This window comes from Podarcis gaigeae, assembly GCF_964106915.1.
Source record: "Podarcis gaigeae genome assembly, chromosome: 1".
Classification (NCBI taxonomy): Eukaryota; Metazoa; Chordata; class Lepidosauria; order Squamata; family Lacertidae; genus Podarcis; species Podarcis gaigeae.
The window spans coordinates 131,930,527-131,951,208 of NC_139678.1; the positions used below are offsets into that span (position 1 = coordinate 131,930,527).

Sequence of the window (20,682 nt, forward strand, 5' to 3'; positions counted from 1 at the left end):
GGGGCATTAGGCTTCCCTGGAATAGTGAAGGGTTTCTCAAAATGCTCTTTCTTCTGTTTTTTTAAAATAAATATTTATTAAGATTTTCCAATTTTATGCACAAAGAAAAACAATAGACAAAAAAGCAAAAATACACATTTAAGAACAAAACAAATATAATTCCCAATTCTTATTTCCATTACCTTATATCCCGGACCTCGTCTCACCTCCCCCTTTTGTATTCCAGTTCAAATTCTTAATTCAGCAAAACACTTGTTGCAACATTGATATAACTTATTTTAACTTATAATTCCACCTTTACATTACAGCTGGTAACCATTTAATTTCTGTCCAACATCATTCTAGCATTCATTAATTTTGCAATATTTCTGTAGATAGTCTTTAAATTTCCTCCAATCTTCTTCCGCCGACTCTTTCCCCTGGTCTCGGATTCTGCCAGTCATTTCCGCCACAAAATGCTCTTTCTTCTGTAGTACAAACTATGACAAACGTAAGGCGTCAATACCCCTGTCCTGGTCCTGATTCCACTCGTCTGCTTTCCCAGGCAGGAGCCGACAGGCCCTCTGCTGCACGTCCAATAACCTTTTCCACACCATGCCACCCACCCATGGCTTGCCGCCTGAGGACTGTTCATGCAGGCACAGTTGCGATTGCTCTCCTTGTGCTCCATGGACGTTTCAGGTACAGTGGGCAAGAATATGTTAGAGAGTCTTTTCTGCTGTGGTGCCCAGAATGTGGAACTCTGTCCTAGTTGGTTTGCTTGGCTGGTTTGCCAGTATTTCTCTCTTTGCCAGAAACATTTTCTTTTTGATAAGCTTTTGATTTACTTGCTACGCTGCTGTTTGTGATTTGCTTGTTGACTCCTTTGTGGTTAACTGTCTGCTGCTTTTTGTAGGTTGGTTGTTGTTGGTTGATTATGGTTTAATGGATTTTTTAGCTTGGAAGACGCCTTGAGCCCTTCCTTTGAAAATTGGTATGCAGTTTTGAATAAAGAAAATAAGTTTTGAGCTTATCTTTAATTCCTTTTTCATGCTGTGTCTATTCCTTTAAGCAGTATAGTAATAAAGACAGAAGAATCTTAAACACCAGCAAGGAACTTACAGTGCTGCCTCGCAAGACGAAAAGAATCCATTCCGCGAGTCTCTTCGTCTTACGGTTTTTTGTCTTGCGAAGCAAGCCCATTAGCGGCTTAGCGGCTTAGCGCTATTAGCGGCTTAGCGGATCAGCTGATAAGCGGCTTAGCGGCTTAGCGGATCAGCTGTTAAGCGGCTTAGCGGATCAGCTGATAAACGGCTTAGCGGATCAGCTGTTAAGCGGCTTAGTGAATCAGCTGATAAGCGGCTTAGCGGCTTGGGGAAAAGGGGGGGAGGAAAAAAAAACCCTGCAGGAACTCGCAAGACTTGCCCATAGGAAATTCGTTTTGTGAAGCACCTCCAAAACGGAAAACCCTTTCGTCTAGCGGGTTTTCCGTCTTGCGAGGCATTCGTCTTGCGGGGCACCACTGTATTTTGTTTGCTCCTTATGGTCAGGACTGACCCAGTGGCAAGTGTTACGGGTGGGGGGGCTCCTCTCTGCATCTACCCTTTGGGAACTATACATTATGTGAGGATGCAGCAGCAGACAGCCTTTTCTGCTATAGCACCCTCCCCTCATCATCTTGACAGGCACCAAGGTGGTATTATTTTTGGTGACAAATTGTATGTGCTGGTGTTTGAGTTGTGCTAATTATAGCTTGAAATGGGATCTGCCTTATAGTCTGCTGTATATTTTAGTTTAATTCTAATTTTAGAATTTCTTGTTGTTTAATTTTCTGAGTTGTTGTATATCATGGATTGGTACTGTAAACTGTCCTGTGGTCAGTCTGGACAAAAGGTGGGTTAGAAATAAAGCTAACAAATAAACAGTTGGTTTTAATGTTGATTGTGATTTTATGTTGTTATATTCACTGCTGTTTTACAGAATATGTGCCCTGACCTAAGATCAATGGATACAGGGTGGGAGATGAATATTTTTAATGGATTAATAAATACTACAATGTTAGGCTTTCTAGGAAAAGTGGAATGTACTGGAATGTGCACACATTAGCTTAATGGTGATGTGACTCTGCTGTGTTGTGAGATTGTTAGAGAATGTCTTCCTCCACTAGATGTCAGTGTCAGTCAAGGAACAGAATGTAGAACAGGAGAACTTGAAATGGTCTCTAGAAAGACCATTTGGATTTGTACGCAGAAATTACAGCTTCTTCTTCTGCTCATATTTTGTTTAGGATCCTGATGTGAGGATGTGCATATTTTAATATTGAAGGCAATGGATTAAAATGGAAGGGTTAAGCACACAGAGTTGTATCTAGTCTTCCCAAGAGAGGGGAAGCTCTGCTGGAAGAAGCTGGGATGGCCATTGTCTCCCCTGTCCCCACTGTCACCAGAGCCCCCAGGAGGGCTGGGCGATGTTGCCAGGGGAAGGGCAAACCGGTGACTATCATCTCTGCTTTGCCATTCCTTCTGCTAGTGGGAGCCTCTTTTCATGCAGGGACATTTCTAGATCCAGCCCATTCATACAGTTTTTCACAAGGAATAAACAGTACAAAGAACGAAAACTTACTTCAGTGGTTCTAAATTTAATTCATAAAGCCATTACTAATAAACCTGTATCCATTGGAAGTAAAACTGGCTGGCAGAGGTAGATTCATTTACTTGTTTTAAATACAGTACTGCAGAAATAATTGGATGCTCTAATATTTTTACATACAACTACAAAATGGGATTTTTGTAGTTCCAAGGAGAGAAACACATCGTGATTGATCAGATAATGTAAAAGCTGATAATACTAACTAACTAGTTGGTAGTTTCATTTACAGAGGGCATTCTCCACATAGAAAATCCATGATAGATTATGCTGTGTTGCAAGTGCCCCATAACAAAACAACAAATATGCTAGAAATTAGATAGAAATTTACAACAAATTGATCTTTAAAAATATTGTTTCTACAAGGATGCTGATACATTAGTGTTCATCAGAAATGATGCTGTATTTCATACTCTTTCACTTGAATTAAAGGATGGTAGCAGTGGCCATTTCTGTAATGAATAAAACTTTCTAAGACTAAAACTTCCTTTCCAGATGCTCAGATTGTTGCATGACACACTTTTGTGGACCGAAGGAGCAACTCAGTCTGAGCAGCTGCAAGGTTTATCATATTTTGTGAAATTAGTTTTATAATACATAAGAAATCCCACATATTATTGTGGCTATATAATCAGTAGTGTCATTTCTCTGAAGAAATTTATTTGTGCGCAGCTTTTTATGATATAAGGTATTTTTTTAGGTCTATTGTTCAAAGTATGCAGATATAGGTCATTGTTGACCAAGCCACCTAATCTTAATTACCCTTGGAAGATAAATAATATTTACTGTAAGCCAAATGAGTGCCCATCTCAAAGTAAGGCTTATTTGTTTAGTAAACAAAAGCGCAGGTCATTTTAATGAAAATTTCGCTTCACTGAGCAATGGATTTCTGCATCTCATTATATGCAGAATATTATATATTATATATGGTATGGTTGTGTCTTTAGATAAAACTATTATAAACAAATTATTCTTTCCCAGTTTTTTTTTTTTAAATAAAAAGTAGCAGTAGTCCATTAAGAATGTGTTCATACCTATTTCCTGGTTTTGAATGTGAGCCATATGTAGTTGAAAACAGGTGTAGGGGAATCTACTTGCCCTCAAATATGTGAAATTACAGGATCTATTAGTAGCATAGATATTCTAAAAGTACTAAAAGATCTTGAATGTGGGCTAAATAAGATATATGGTGTTGGAGCAGGCTAAAGCAGGTTTTTTGGGCCTGATAGGACTAATTTTATTTTTTAAATAATAAAACATATTTCTGTTAAAATATTTAAAGTGGTTCACAAGCAAAATTCCTCAGCCAAAAATGTGCAAAGAGGAGCTGTTCCTAGCCAACTATTATGGATTTAGGGAAGGATATCCAGAAGGACTGAGGAAAAGCTGTGAGAAGCTTGCAAATATGGAAGAAAAAATTAGGCTGCTCTCAAACTTGAGGGAAGCGGGGACTTTGGCATGTAGTTGAGGGTGTGGTAAACTCAGTATCTTTTACTGAGGCCATAACTCAGCAACAGGGAGTATGAGGTTCACCACATGGTGCTGGACTCCAACTCTGATCTGTCACAGACAGAATGGTCAACACAGTGAGGGATGTGGGAAGTTGCAACCCAGCAATCCTGAAGGGAAGCAGGCAGAGGGCCTTCTCGGTGGTGGCGCCCGCCCTGTGGAACACCCTCCCATCAGATGTCAAAGCAATAAACAACTACCTGACATTCAGAAGACATCTGAAGGCAGCCCTGTTCAGGGAAGTTTTTAATATGTGACATTTTAGTGTATTTTTCATCTTTGTTGGAAGCTGCCCAGAGTGGCTGGGGAAACCCAGCCAGATGGGCGGGGTACAAATAAATTATTATTATTATTATTATTATTATTATGAAGGACCACATATTTCCCGTACCTACTCTACCTGGCTAGCCGTACAAGTGAGTCAGGTTGGGAGAATGCAAGCTAACCCCTTTTAGGGGCTAGGCCATCCAAATAGTATGAACTTATATCAAAACACTGTATACTTCTCCTGTTCCCTGAACTATCCATATTTTGTTTTTCACATGCACTTAATTCCATGATGGCTATTCTTTGAAATTCTGTGGTCTGAAATTTTAGTTTTCTTCATCCATTCCTTAAAATACAAAAAGTAGTTGTGACTGATATCCTTATTTTAATTTGCATTCCAAATTTAAACGTTTGAGACAACTCAGTAATGCATTGTAGATAAGCAGCATGATTTCACATCACTTGGTTTTTATTAGCATTCAGTTGTGGCACCGGACATCACCAGTATGTTCACTTCATATATCATCTATGATTTGAAAAGCGCATGAAAATGTTTCCCCATTTTCAATATTGCGTGAGTAATGTTCCCACTGAAAAGTAATGGAGTGAAGTTGTCACTTGTCAGCATAGTTATTAAGGGGGATGACTTTTAGGTCTTGCTCATAATAAAATAAATCTGTCACATGTAGATTTACTTATCTCACAATAAAGGAGGAGGGTAGGAAGTTCTATTTAAATAAGATTGTGTGTGTTTGTCCCACAGCTGTGTAAAAGCAAGCAAGATGATTCTTACCCCGTGAAATGCTTTAAAATAGACAGTACTTACGTTTTGTTTTTGTTCTGTTTTTAAATTAACCAAGATAAAGTAGCCGTTTGTTTTTAAAGGAAAGCTTTATTGTATCTTATCCATTGATCTTTATAGGGAGAGAGGTATGCAGATAAGAATGATTAGCATTTGCCACTTTTATGCTTGTCAAAGCAGCTTGGTTTCCCAAGCATTGTTGGTTTGACTTTGATGCTATCATTCGAAAGTAGTAAAAGAGGAAATTTAATGAAATTTAATTCCAATCAAGGTAATCCATAAAATTACACTGCTGAGTAGTTAATAGCCTTTTAAAATCCCATCAGATGATAATTAAGTATATACACTTGTATAAGGAGTTGCCTATGTAGAAAGGCACACAATTTCCTGTTAGCTTTTCTTGTGTCTGTGTTGAATTCACAGGAGTTGCTGCTGAGCCATTTAAAAGCTTAAATATTAATATGTAGGTAATATTTTAATTATGTCTTTTGATCTATCTTCTGGTGTGTTAAAACAACTTTTTAAATTTCAAATGTGAATATGGGAAAATATGTGAATTGGTGTTACTAATAACAGTGTTAACTTTGCTTTTACCTTGCAGTCTCGGAAAGGGAGCGACCCAGACAAAGAGAAGAAAGGATTGGAGAGCAGAGCGGATAGTATTGGAAGCGGTCGTGCAATCCCAATTAAACAGGTATATTCTTTTGTGTGTGTGCGTGTGTGTGTATGCACACAGGCCTACGCACACACACGTTTTCCTGTAGTTGGAGACACACCTCAGGTCTTAAACACCATGATGCTGGGCCTGTGTGCCAAGATTTGTTTGATGTGCTGTGGTGATGAATGTTGAAGTCACTCACTTGACATCAATTAGGAGAGGTTCCTATGTGTATTAAAATAGGATCATTAGAATAAGAAGAGGGGAAAAGTGACAACAGGCCTAATGAAGTGCAGTCTGCTGGCCTGCATATGGAGCGTGCTTCTAGGCTGAGCTGGCTTCAAAGCCTGCCTTTGTAGAGAGGGCTTTGATTGGGCCGTTTGCTGCCAGTCGACAAGGGTAAATCAGATCGCTGTACAAGAGCCCCTTGTGATCACAGAAATAGCCTGATGTGGCCCTCATTTGCTATTGCAGAAGGACATCTGAACACTGTTCCAGGCTGGTTTGCAACAACTAGGCAATTAGTTGCGATAATCATAGCTGGTGTGTCAGCTGTGCACTCTTGTTTGTAATTTGCTAATGAAGGAATTGTAACTTCATTTAGACCTTGTTATATAGGAGAACATTTACAGTCATAGTATGTGGCCTTAATTAAACTTCCTCGTTACACTACAGGATTTGAAATTGAGGATTTGTTTTGGTTTGTTTGACTAGTGCAGGTTCATTTGAGTAATATGTGTGTGTGTGTGTGTGTGTGTGTGTGTGTGTGTGTGTAGAGAGAGAGAGAGCGAGAGAGCGAGAGAGAGTGCATATCTGTTACAAAACTTAGGACTCATAATTTTTGGCCCGCATATCAGTTCAACATATTTATGATACTTGGGTATTCTGAGTTTTTTTGGCTTTCATATCTTGCCCGTTGAAGTCAATGTCCTTGTTCCCCATTAACTTGCTTGGAAAGTTTCCCGTGGCAAAGAGGTTAGGTGGTGTGCCTTCTCATAAACATTTGCCATGTTTCCTTGATAATTTAGGTGATTTAACCTGTAATAACTTGTGGCCCTCCACATGTTGTTGGACTACAGCTCCATCAGCCCCAGCCAGTGAGGTCAGTGGTCGAGAATGATGGGAGTTGTAGCCCAGCAAAATCTGGAGGGTCACAGGCTCCCTACTTTGGCTTTGCATCTTGATAGTAGAAAAATGCAAATCTTCTGTGTGCCACTAATGTTGTTACTAAAAACTATTTTTAATAATAATAATGTGATAGCAAAATATTTCAGAATATACTTTGTATAGGGATTTTTACAAATTAGCCTTCTTAGACTCAATTTTTCTCAGGACACATGTGGGAAAGGCTAGAAATTAAAATATTGAAAATGGTTGAAGATTTATCAAAGGCTAAACACCCCCCCCCATCATCTCCCCCTAAACTCATGTGTTGGAGGGTAATTTTAAAGTTTCACTGGGGTCTGTGAAGTTGCACCTGGATAAAAGTTGCTATGTTACTTGTGTTCACACTAAGGCCAGAAAGTGCTTAGTAATCCCCATATTTCTATTTTTCCCTTAGGGGTGCAAAAATGTGGTTTATTGAGTAGCAGGCTTGCAATATACGTAAAGGTAAAAGGTAAAGGTACCCCTGCTCGTACGGGCCAGTCGTGTCCGACTCTAGGGTTGTGCACCCATCTCACTTAAGAGGCCGGGGGCCGGCGCTGTCCGGAGACACTTCCGGGTCACGTGGCCAGCGTGACAAAGCTGCTCTGGCGAGCCAGCACTAGCGCAGCACACGGAAATGCCGTTGGGCGCACGGCTGGGCGCACGGCTGGGGCCCACGTGGGTGCGTGACAGCCGAAGGTGAGAGCCCTTTCTTCCCGTGCCGCCGTCCTCTCGCTGCCACCCACCTCCCTTCTGTTCCCTGTCTGGCCCCCAACAGTGTCTGAGGGACAGTGAACTGGTCCCCTGTTTAAAGAGTTTGAGGGCCCCTGCTCTAAAAAGAAGGTTTGGAGTGAGAACTTGTTTTTATTTCTAAAACTTCTGCTTCTGGGCCAGTAATCTCTCATAGCTCACACATTTTAAAATACATTTCATGTAGCAAAACAATTAGTATGAAAACCAAATAATAAACTTATCAATTGTAAAACAGCAGCAGGGAACTACAGGCTACATCTAGACACAGTAAGACTAGCCCACCACTAGCTCGTGCTCAATTGTTTCTCAGAAAAAAGGAATGCTTTCCAAAGTAGGAAAGTTTCAGTGGTTTTAACTGAAGGAAAGGAGAGAGCTCAGCAGGCAAGAATTCCTGGGCAAATAATTCCTAGTAGCTGCTTATTGAATCTCACATGGCTGGGCTGGGACAAAGCAGAGCCTCTTCTGCTTAACTTGAGGACATCCATACCTTCGTTTGATTATTGTAGTTGTTACTACAAATGTTTCTGTCTGCTGTGTGTTTTCTAAATTGTGCTTTTTGGTACTGTTGGCCTTGTCATATTCTTTTACTATCATTTCCATTCTATTCCTGATGTTCAGTCCATGAGCGCTGTTGCTCACATAATCAAAACTGTATCTCCATTGCCCAAGAGTGAGCTCGGAGGGTGCTTGGGACACCCTTCCACTAAGGCTTGCAGAAGTCCAAACATTCCTTAGGCAGAAATTCCAAGACAGCCCAGTGAAGACTGTCACTGTTGAGTGCTAGAGATGGAAGGGAAACCTGCTGGGAGGAGAATGGAATGGAGTTGTTCAGATTCTGAGTAGAGAGCTTGCTCTCCCAAGGGCAGCATTTTGTTGCCAATCCAAACTGTATTATTTATTAAAATCTTATTTATCCTCTGCTGCTGTTTTATTTTGTTGGAGTATTTTTTTTCCATTGCAAGCACTATATTTCAACAACATCAAATTAAAATTGCAGAAATTTCATGTTGTGAAACACTTTTCTTTCCTTGGGCATTTACTCATACTTGGTCTTCATAACATCTAATAACAGTGGAGATACATAAACACACACACACACAAACACACACTGTATAATGTGACGGGGGTCCCGTCATCCCCCTGCTGCTGTGTACATAATAAAAGGGTACTAGTTATTGAAGAGATGTTTTGTGTTTTCATTCCCTTTACCATTTTATTTTATTTTATTTTTTATTGGTACTATTCTGTTCTGTTCTATTAACTAGCTTCTTTGCTAATGATAGTTGCCAGATTTTATTGTACCATGAAGACAGCATGGCATCCTTCAACAGTTTCCAATATCTAGCTATCATTAGTCTTGCTGCTACCAATAATTGCCCAATAAGGTGTTTATAATGCAGGTCCATAATATCTCTCAAATAAAGGTTGGGTAGTGCCCACTCTGGACATTTAATAACCTGCCCCATTATTATTTTGACTCCCACAAAGCATGTTCATCATATATGCTGATGCTGAAAAGAAAAAGATGTGCTGCTGAACTGAGTTGCCATTGAGCTGTTTGCCGTGAGACCAAGATATTCTTCCTACTAAGCCACCACCAAATGCTGCACACTTCTACCTGCTACCTGTCCCTATTAAATCTTCTACAATGTGTGGGTTTTGTTAGTTGATATATTTCAAATATTTTAAAGTTTGCTGCCTTCATGGTTATATATGCGGATCTCAACATTTTTAATTACTTGACCAAGAAAAAAAGTATGTAGTTTTAATTTATCTAGGGCTGTGAATAGAATGATTACATGTGACCACGTAAATTGAAAAGAAATGTGATTCACGTTTGTGAGGACATATATAATTACTGGTACATATAGGAGTGTTCGTATAAACATATTCCTCACAAAATACAATCATTAAAATATGTTTTCCTGCAGCAGTGCTGCCAAATAAGAGGGCTATGTTTGAAATTGTTGTGAATCTTTGCGTTCCCTGTTTCCACCCCTCTGTCTAGCTGCAGATGCACAAAAAATAATTTAACATCAAGTCAGCTATAAAACTGCTCCGATGCTTTTCAGTAAGTTACAACTAGTACATGAAATTTCATGAACAAAATTACTCTTACTGTAATGTTATATAGCATAACCTTGACTAAATAAACGGTAGCTTCTTCCCAGTACCAGAATGTTAACAGTTCTGTATAGCCAGGGCTGGAAACATATTTTTCAAAATTCCAGACACACAAGTATTTGTGGGTAGGGTTCTAGGAGTCTACCCACACACTGCAGAGAATAGTCATATATGTCAGTGAGATAGATTTAGTGTAAGTGGGCAGTAGACAAGACTCTATGCTACTAACCAATCTTGGTTACCTGCCTAAAGCCACAGCATTTTCTCTTTTAAAAAAGTATCAGAAAAGGTGGATGTTGCAGTGAAGTCTACTGTGATAGGGCTGTGACCATCTTTTTATCCAGGCAAGTGTTGTACATAAAAACTAAATCTTAATTTCAATTGATGGTTTGAAAACAAAATAGCGCTCGTCACAGTTTGTGTAATTTTCTAATCTGAGACATTGTCTGATTTGAGCCAATGGCTGGACACAGTTTGAAAGTTGCCTGGGGTATATATTCAAGGCAGAATTGAATGTTCCATAAAAGCTCCCGAAATTTGGTTGTTGCCCTCTGTCTTGTCATGGGAGACAATGGAGGAGTAAGCCTTTGGGAGTGAAGTCAAACTTTTGGAAGGTTTCAGCATCTGCTGTGATTTTAAGAGACCTATGCAGAAGAGACATGTTTTGTTGCAGCTGGGGCAGATGAAAGCAACTGGTTGTGCTGCTGCAGCTGCGCCATGATGTTCCTTCTCTCTGCGCTCCTCCCAACAGTCATTCCTCCTCTGGTCTTTACAGATGCATAACCTGTCTGTCTGTCTCCAGGCACTGGGGTTGTCTGCCAGGGATTCCCACATGGCAGGATGTTGCCAGCCTTCATGTTACATTTGTAGATATCTTTGTAACACAGAGTTGGTCTGCCAACAGATCCTTGGAGATCCTGCCACCCTCCATTCTTTGGACATGACCACGCCATCATAGATGTCACTGAGATGGGAGTGTGAACACGCTAGAAATGTGGGCTTGAGAGAGTACATCTTTGTTTGAAACTCTTATTTTGAAATGTGATACTCAAAATCTTCCACTGCATGTGGAAGGCCTTGAGGCATTGTTCCTGGCAGTTGTAAGTTGCCCACAGCTCACTTCCATAAAGCAGCATGCTGAATATGCAAGCCTGGTAGACCTTCATATTGGTATTGGATGTTATCATCACATTCTCACATGCCCTTTTCAAGAGCCCAGCCATTGCTGTAGCTGTCTTGCCTGTAGAGCTTCCTCAGGAGTGTGTTGTCAAGGCTGTGTCATCTGCAAACACTCTCTTGGATAAGGACCCGCCATGCTTGTCTTGGCCCAGTGACATGCCAGGTTGAACAGACCCCGTTGCTCCTCAAATGACAGTACACATCGCCTTCGGTCGAGCCGAAGGCATGCGAAAGCAACAGGGAGAAGAATATGCCAAAGAAAGTTTGGATGTGAACACAGCCCTGTTTCGCACTGCTCTTTATAGGGAAGATGTCCCAAGGATGAACTGTCATACTCAACTGTGCCGCATATGTTCTTGTTGAAGGATACAATTATCTTGTGAAGCTTAGGTTGGCATCCTATCTTGTTGAGTTGTGTGAAAAGTCCATTTTGGCTGATGAGGTCAAAGGCCTTTGTCAGGTCTACAAAGGTGATGTACAAGGGGGGTCTCTGCTCTCTCCATTTCTCCTGAAGCTGGTCAGGTGAGAATATCATGTTGGCCTCTGAGCTCTAAAGTTGCACTGTGACCTGGTTTAGACCCTGTCAGCAGGTGACTGGTATATGTTGAGAACTACACAGGTGAAGGCTGTCCCCACAGAACTCAGCAGGGATATCTCACGGTAGTTTTTACAGTCATGTGGTCACCTTTTTTTTTTTGTAGGGTCACAACACTAGAGTTGTGGCACGAATCCTTGTTCTCAAAACTGCCCAATCCTTTGGGCATCACTCCTTGCCTTTCTCAGTGTAGCAAGTATATGCAGGGCACACATGTAACTCACAAGAGCCTTACCCTTTGCAGCGATAACAGGCTTCATGCCCTTTATGCAGGCCTCAGACCAGTCAGGGATCTGTTGCTCTCTTTTGCCAAAGGAGGACATAGCTCTGTTGTAGAATGCCTCTTCGATATGGTTCCACCTTGCTTTGATGCTATCTCTGGGGCAGTTCATTAGAGCTTGTTTGACAGAATTAGAGAAGCATTCACAAATTTCAGGTATGATGTTCTGGCAATGTTGATTCGAGACCACACTTTCTACCATGGGCCCTCTTTGACTAGAGATTAGCTGATCTGTATCTGGAAAACTAGTGAAAGATTGGGGTTGAAACTTGATTGCTTATTCATCTTGTCAAAGTGTTATGGTTACAGTATTGGACTAGGTCCTGAGAGACCAGGTTCAAATGACCACTTAGCCATTAAGTTCACTGGGTGATGTTGGGCCAGCCACAGTGTCTGAACCTAACCTCACAGGGTTGTTGTAAGGATATAATGGGGGTGGGGCAAAGTGTGTCCTCGGAGGAAAGGTGGGATATAAATGTAAAAATAGATAACTATCACTAAAATAATTCCCTTCCTGCAGGTATGTTTTGATACCTACTTTATTTTTTAATTAAGTTTAACTTTCTGAAATCTAATTTTAATTTCCACATGGTGCCTTAGTAGGCATTGTTAGTGCCTGGGAGGCACTGTTGTAGAGGGTCCCCTCTACCTCCAGTGTATTGCTGTGTGCATTGCAGGGACCAAGTCTACCCTAGGGCAGGGTTGAAGAACCCTTTTCAGCTGGTGGGTCAGATCTACTTGTGGCCAATCTCCACACAGGCCACATTTCAAAGGTGGGTGGGATCATTTGATGTCAAGTTTATCCAGCCCACACTTGAAGCAGTGCTCCTAATTTTTCCTTCATAAGTGTGGCTAACCTTCATTGTCATTTAAATTTGGCAACAAAAGCAGGTTGTGCTGCTGCTGCTTCATTTGGGAGCTCCCAGCTGAATCTGACCCTGGCAGCACAGCTTGCATTTGGTGCCAATTGTAAATGGCACCAAATATAAACCACAATTTGCAAAGGAACAATCAGGTGCTCGCTCTAAGGCACGCAATTGGGCTCACAATTGTTACTCTGCAGCTGCCGCTTTACTTGACATGCATCTGATGTCATATCACATCAGATGAATTACAGGTTTGTATGGCTGGGGAAAATGGCTTCATGGGCCAAATGAGGACTCCTAGAGGGCTTAATTTGTCTCAAAGGAGGCTCCCCATGCTTGCCCTCTAGGGGTGAATTCTGCTTCAGGTTGGCTTTAGCTTGATGGAGGAGGTAATACTCTTATAGTCCAAACTTAAAACACGTTTTTTCTTATTCATAATTCTTATTCACTTTTGGGAGGTGGGGGAGAATCTTGTTGTCATGTAAAGGCCAAGTCAGAATGAGATTTGAAAAGTGTCTGTCAAGATCAAACACAGAACCCATATGGATAATCTTATACTTCTATTTTTACGCCCTCCAACTACCTGAACTATGCAGTACAGTTTCTCAAGGTATGAATATTTACAGCTGTGCCATTTATTTTAAGGTTACCAGATTTTTTTCAAAGAATCTGGGGACACTTTTTTTTTTTGAAAAGAGAAAAAAAGTTATTTTAAAAAAGTTATTTAAAATAATAATAATTAAGAAGTAATATCTTCTCTTCTGTGGTCTCCTCTGTCGCTCAGCCTTCCTCTGGGCCCCAGCCTGCTATCTTCGAGTGCTAGCTGCCGTAGAGTAGGCTCAGGTCGGGCCAGGGCTCTGCCACATGTCCTTGCCCTCCTAGTGCTCGCCTTTCTCTCCTCAGTGGCGGCGGCAGTGGTGTGGCAAGGTCAGGGCTCCCCTCTTTTTTCTCCTTCCTCTTTCTCTCTCTTCCTTCTCCTTCTCCTCTCCTTCTTCTCCATGCTTTGGCACCTGGGTTTTCCTGGCCCAGGAGCGCCGCTGGGCAGTCAGCTGGATGGCCAGGCACTCTTGTTCCGGGTCACGGGGGGGGGGGGTCAGCAGTTCCCACAGTTGATGCGCTGGGCGTCCCTAGTTCCCCCTTGGCAGTGGCAGTGGCAGCAGCAGTCTCAGCAGCTCGGAGCTAGCCTGGTAGTGCAGTTGGCTCTGGCTGGCTTCAGGAGCTGCTTGCTGCCATGGCGCCCGCCATTTTGTCTTGCTGGAAGTCCCCATATGATGTGTCTTGTGCCGTTGAACCAATCACACAACATTCATTCCCTACAAATAAATCTGCAACACTTAAAATATAAATCCGGGGCATTAAATGAAATCCGGGAACAGATTTGTAAATCCGGGGACTCTCCCCGGGAAACGGGGACATCTGGTAACCATAATTTACTTCCCATCTCATGGAGAAACATTGTTTTTCCCAGTAAATACAAACCCTTGCTTGTGAAAAATTCTGGATACTTATAACCTGATCCTCAATCCCGCTTCGTCTGTTGGGAATTACCTGCAAATATAATAAAATTGCAGCCTTTACCTTCAGGGTTAGGGATCTTGCTTAGTATTCTTGTGTGTGTACAGGTAAACAGCGTTTCCGGGCGCTGCTCTGGTTCGCCAGAAGTGGCTTAGTGATGCTGGCCACATGACCCGGAAGCTGTCTGTGGGCAAACAGCGGCTCCCTCGGCCAGTAAAGCAAGATGAGTGCTGCAGCCCCAGAGTCATCCGCTACTAGACCCAACGGTCAGGGGTCCCTTTACCTTTATGTGTACAGATATGCAAGCAAGTCCTTCTTAACTATAAGCAGATATAATTCAGCAGTGCACATAAAGCTGGATGAGCAACAGTATTGGATAGTATCCCAAAATTATATAAAATGTCTGTTTAGTTTTGGATATGTTTTGATTGTTATAGCAAATTTGTTTGAATGTATGCCTGTTGGGAAAAAATTAATTTGAAATGTGAAACTTGTTTTAAATACATATTTAAAGTATTTCTTTTCATGGTGACTTAAATAATGATTTAAATCAACTGCTGCTGCTGTATTGTGTCCCATATTTTATGTTTGTATACAGTTTATGATTTTGTTGTGTAGGATCTCATAGAAAATGAGTCCACCCGCACTAGATTATATAAACTGTTTTCAGCTTCCAAGAATCATGTTTGTAAGCTTGCTTTCCATTTTCTGCCAAATCTCTGTCAGTAGGACATATTAAAGCAAAAAGTGCACAACAAGAAACATAAAAGCAAGAGGCACAGCTCAGCAGTGAGTGGGCTTGTCGTGTATTAATTTTTCATTGCTGTGGAGAATTGTACGTACATAATCGCTTGATTGCAGTGGGAGTTAGCAATCTCCTATGGTGTCATTTGCATAAATCTTGTTAAGTCAATGGCAGTTAATGAAGTACAAATGAGCCTGGAGAAGGTGACATGCAAATCGTGGGTGGCAGATGGGAGGTCTGTTTTTGGGATGGCAGCTGTGTGCTATTTCCCTTTTTTCTTTCTAAATTGGGGCATAAATAAATAGTAAGAACTGGCCTTTAATGCTCTGGCTCTATGTTTCCTGTATCAATATTACTGAAAAAATACACCATTTAAATAATAAACATATATGACTTAATCAACAGAATACCTTCTAGATTTTCAGTAAACTTTGAATAATCAGTTGTTAGACAACAAATCTAATGAGGGCAGCAGCCGTTCACCTCCAATGCAAAACAGAATGAGAAGTGAATCTCTCTAAAACCATCAGAAATGTGTCAGCTAACAAGCATTCCCCAAAGGTAACTGGCTAGAGAGCAGCAATGCCTGAGCAAGAGTTGTTTATACAAGAATAGTAAAATCTAATAGCAAGTGACTGACTCAATTTCAGCTCAAGTTTGTCAACTTAAATTATGGGTATAAGGACTGTATCTCTTGCTAAGATAGGATTGTGACAAATGTCTCGATATTTTCTTGATTTAATAATCATATATTTTATTGTTTCAGATGTTTAATATGAATTAAATAAAAGGAGGTTGCAAGTGGATTCAGAGAGTGTCGAAAATATCATGGCTTGCATTAATAGCAAACTTTAAACAGTGCCAAATTTAAATGGTTCTCAGTCATTCCTTTGCAAGTGCACCTTGTATTCAGTGCTGTTTAAATTTGTTTCCAAATTCAAGCCATGCTGCTTTGAGACAGGGCTGGAGGAGGATCCAGTTGGTGTCATATGGTGAATGATTCCCTGCTCTTGAAATACAGTGGTGCCCCGCAAGACGAACGCCTCGCAAGACGGAAAACCCGCTAGACGAAAGGGTTTTCCGTTTTGGAGGCGCTTCGCTAAACAAATTTCTCTATGGGGTTTCTTCGCAAGACGAAAACATCTTACGAGTTCCTGCGGTTTCCCCCCCTTTTTCCCCCTTTTCCTAAGCCGCTAAGCCACTTATCAGCTGTTCCGCTGATAAGCCGCTTAACAGCTGATCGCTAAAAGCCGCTAGACCGCTAATAGCGCTAATCCACTAAGCTGACAATGCGCTTGCTTCACAAGACGAAAAAACCGCTAGACGAAGAGAATCACGGAACGGATTCTTTTCGTCTTGCGAGGCACCACTGTAACATGTTGGGTGATAGGATGGCAGGTGCATAAGCAGCTCCTGTGCAGGACAGCTGAGCTTGCCTCCTCTTGCTGTTCAAGAGCACACTTACTGTGCTTCTGCCCATCAAACCCTTTCTGGTTGTCCAGTAGGAGGCAGCTGGATTGGTGCGCTGGTGGCTGCTGCTGGCACAGCAGCCATGGCTGAATGCATCCCTTCCAACTAGGGGCTTGCTGGTGAGGAGGGTTTGGCTCAAATGACAGCCCTCTGGACAGCTCCTGGACCCTGATACCCTCAAGGTTAGAGTAGATGGATTATAGCAAGTCCTTGTGACCTAATGAAAGAAGCAGAATGAGGAGAAGTGGCACAGGCATTTTTGCATGTTTTCCCCTTTAATATTAGGAAGAAACAGTAAACTTATGAGTAGGCAGAATTGGGGTCCTTTACTGTCTCCTTTTCATTCAAGTGTTGTATTAGTTTGCTTTCCTTCCAACAGTAATTGAGATCTTGCAAGGAGGCCTAAACTCCAGTGCTGCCATTAAGGCTCTTCAGAGGCGGCTCCTGTTTTGTGGATTTCCCTTCATTAGATCCATTAAATTCCTTGGCCTTTTGGAAGAGAAGTTAAAACTTTGGATTTCATCATACACCTTAGTCTAGGTTTGATTTTGTCCCCCGATGATGTTTTTCATACATTTTTTGTTACGATTTGTTATTTTTAATTTTGGTTTTAGGTTGGTGTTACCCACTTTGCGAAAGTAATAGCTTAGAAAAGCACATAAATGGAAGCTGTAAGGCAGTTACAAAGAGCAAGGAATAAATAGATAAATAAACATTTGTTCATTCTGCAATTTTTTTGAGGCAAATTGCATCATTGTTGCTAACATTTGGAATAAAATGTTTTGTTGGCTTTAGACAACTGTTATTAAAATGTTTCAACAAGGTTCAGTCAAAATATCTTTGAAATAGGTTTTGAAAGCAGAGCCACATCTACCTACAGGCAGTCAGGATGATTTCATTAGTCCTCTTCACATGGAGGAGAATCCCACAGTGCTTCAGGCAAGTGTCAGACCTGAAACCTGTGATCACTGTGAATAAGACATGTTTTACAGCAGGTTTCATGGATTAACTTAATATTTCGACAGAGGAAACCTCAACCTCCTTGTAGATGTGGCTTCAGAGGATGGAGGAGTGTCACTTAATAGAAATGGAAGTGGTTTAAAGTAGTAAAAGATACTATCTATCACCATAACATTTTACTCCTGTGCTTGCTTAAAATAGATACTGGAATGCTTGGCTTTACACATTTCAGTTTAATTCCTGCATTTATAATTTTAAAAATTAATATTAGCACTCCACCCTTCTGCTAAAATGCTCTCATTCATGCACTACTGCATTCTACTTATTATTCTTAGCTTGACAGCATGTGATACCTAGATAAACACTTGACATCTCAGGTCTTGCAAATATGTTGGAATATTGTGATAGTAATTTAAGCAGATTGACTTTACTTGGATTTGTGACATCAAAGTCTGGATGTATTTCCTGCCACCTTGACTCTTGGTTCCCACTAGGCTATTCTGTTCCGCATTCTGAAAATGTGGGTTGCTTAGCGTATATTTTATTCTTTTATTATATAGAGGTGCATTAGCTTGTGTGGAAAAATATCCAGGGGCGCTTTCAAATGTCCGGAGCAGGGAACAGGTTCTTCACACAATTTGGATATTGTACGGACATTCTGCAAACTCTTGGTTTGAATGCATGGGTGTTATGCAATGCATGTATACTAAAATAATGTCAAATGTGTCCGAAAAATTCAGCAAAATATCCCACCCCACAGCAAGTAGCTGTTCTGAGAATGTGGGTTTGGCTGGATATGGAATCATAGAATCATATAGAATTGTTGAGTTTGAAGGGACCCCAAGGGTCATCTAGTCTAACCCCCTGCAATGCAGGATTCTCAACTAAAGCATTCATCACAGATGGCCAACCTCTGCTTCAAACCCCCCACGAAGGAGAATCCACCACCTCCCAAGGGAGTCTGTTCCACTGTCAAACAGCTCTTACTGTCAGAAAGTTCTTCCTGATGTTTAATTGGAATCTCCTTTCTTGTAACTTGAATCCATTGGTTTCGGTCCTGGCCTCTGGTGCAGGATGAAACAAGCTTGCTCCATCTTCCATGTGCTAGCCCTTTAGATATTTGAAGATTGCTAGTTCATCTCCTCTCAGTCTCATCTTTTCCAAGCTAAACATATCCAATTCAGTAATCACAAAAGGAAGGAAGGAAGAACGATAGAGTTGGAGGGGGGGGAGAGACACTGAAATGACAGTTACGGGAATGCATGTGCCTGGGGATATGGTGTTATAGTTCCACTGGTTATAGTAAAGTGATGTAAAATGTATGAAATACTGAGAGAAAGAATAGAATTATAGTATTACTTAGGATAAGCTATGAGGTTCTGACTCCATTTTTCAATAAGATTTCCAATATCTATGTAGAAATATAATGTGAACTGCCCTGAGACCTCTGAGTATAGGGCGATATATAAATTCTAATAATTCTAATAATAATAAGTATAAGTTAGTGCATGTATAAGTTAATTGTGATGTTTAAAAATAAGAAAGCGTAGTGGCATACTTCTGTGTTTGGTCACGTCCTATGATACCAATATTTTTCCCTTTAACTTTTGCTACCTTTCTATATCTATATTTTTACTAAATCAGTGAAAGTTCTAATCTGCTGAAAGAGCTTTTCATATAATTGTAGCATTGCAACAGTTATGAACACAGTGAACAACAATATAGTGAATATACTGTTTCATGGGCCAAGGCAAAATAACAAATTTTAGACAAACAGTTGCAACTCAGAACAGTTAATTATGGAACCAACAATAGAGGACATGAAACTTGATTTAATCATTGGTAGTGTTCAGGTTTTGTGTCAGGTACAAGCGATGTTGAACAATGTGGAGCATTGCCCACAGTGCTATCCAGTTCAGTGTATGAATGCAAAATTGTCCCCAAAGTTCAAATAGAAGTAGATTTAATTGCCAAAGAGAATGGTGTTGTTGTTCTTTTGAAATGAATGGTTTAGCAGTATTTCACAATTCTGTTCACACCTACTGTATGTTATAGTCATTGATCCATTGCCCACTGGGGAGAGTGAGAAGAGGTGTCTAATAACAGAAACCTCCTTCTGTCCCTGTTTTACAATCAGTCTAGCTGGTCTATGACCAGTGAACAGCCAATAACCATTCCAATTTCTTAAGCTTTTGTGCCCAGAAGACATAGCTGTCAAGTGTCCCTTATTTGAAGGGACAGTCCCTTATTCCAGCACCATGTCCCGCTGCTGTCCCTTATTGATGGATGTCCCTTAAATGATGTCCCTTAAATTTCAAAGGAAGCAGCTCCTCTCCCTCCCTCCCTGCCGGCCAGGGAGGTTCCAACTGTGTTGCTTGGATGTGTTGCTCACCTAATAAGAAGTCTAAGAACGACTGGGGGGATGGAGCTTGAATGCCTTGTGCGTGGCTAGTTAATGCAAGCTGAGGGGTTTTTTGAATGCTGGACGCCATTTTGTTGCACGTGCTGCTGCAAACTTTGCAGTGCAAAGCCAGGCCAGGGAGCCATCTTAAGTTGAGGCTGCATAAGCCTTGTGGCGCATGTGATTCAGATTCTATTCAGTTGAACCTCTGGTTACAAAGATGGTTGGACAGTGTTCTTGAACTACCAGCATGAGTTTGACCAGACTGCAGGAGGACAGGGAGACTGGAGTGCCTGGAACAGGTGAGGCTGCAGGTCCCGTATTTTGGCTGCTGGTCCCTTATTTTCAAGGCTCCTGGTCCCTTATTTGAATCTGTAAGTTGACAGCTATGCCAGAAGATTTGTGCCCAATGGCCTGAAGGCACACTCTTCCATTGTCTAGCAAGACACATGGATGTCAACATGCATGAACTGTTTTTATTGAATTCTCTCAAATATACAGAGAAAGTGGCTTTAGTGTGCCAGATTTTATTGCCAACAGTTTCATCCAAGGTCTCACCCAAATCTGCTTCCTCCACCAATCATAGACTAGAAAATGAGGGGAACCATGAGGCTAATCACATTGAATATAAATAAGACACTTGCCCTTTTGTATAATTATTTGAATGAAAAAACAACAATCCATCTTCCATGTAAGTTAAAGTTTGAGTTGCCTGTGCACTCACTGCTGGTTTGGATATCAAGTGTAACCACTGGAGAAACCTCAACCAATTCTATCCTGGGTGGAA

At 41.1% G+C, this 20,682-nt stretch overlaps 1 protein-coding gene across 4 annotated transcripts in view; it reads left to right on the forward strand.

The window, feature by feature from the left end:
• The window catches only part of AGAP1 (ArfGAP with GTPase domain, ankyrin repeat and PH domain 1), a 316,238-nt gene that overhangs the window by 102,644 nt on the left and 192,912 nt on the right, over positions 1-20,682 (forward strand). For all 4 annotated transcript variants that reach the window (XM_083706024.1, XM_083706025.1, XM_083706026.1 and 1 more), the window contains one exon: positions 5,805-5,897. In XM_083706024.1, coding sequence (XP_083562150.1) covers positions 5,805-5,897 — 93 coding nt within the window. The remainder of the gene's footprint in view (positions 1-5,804; positions 5,898-20,682) is intronic.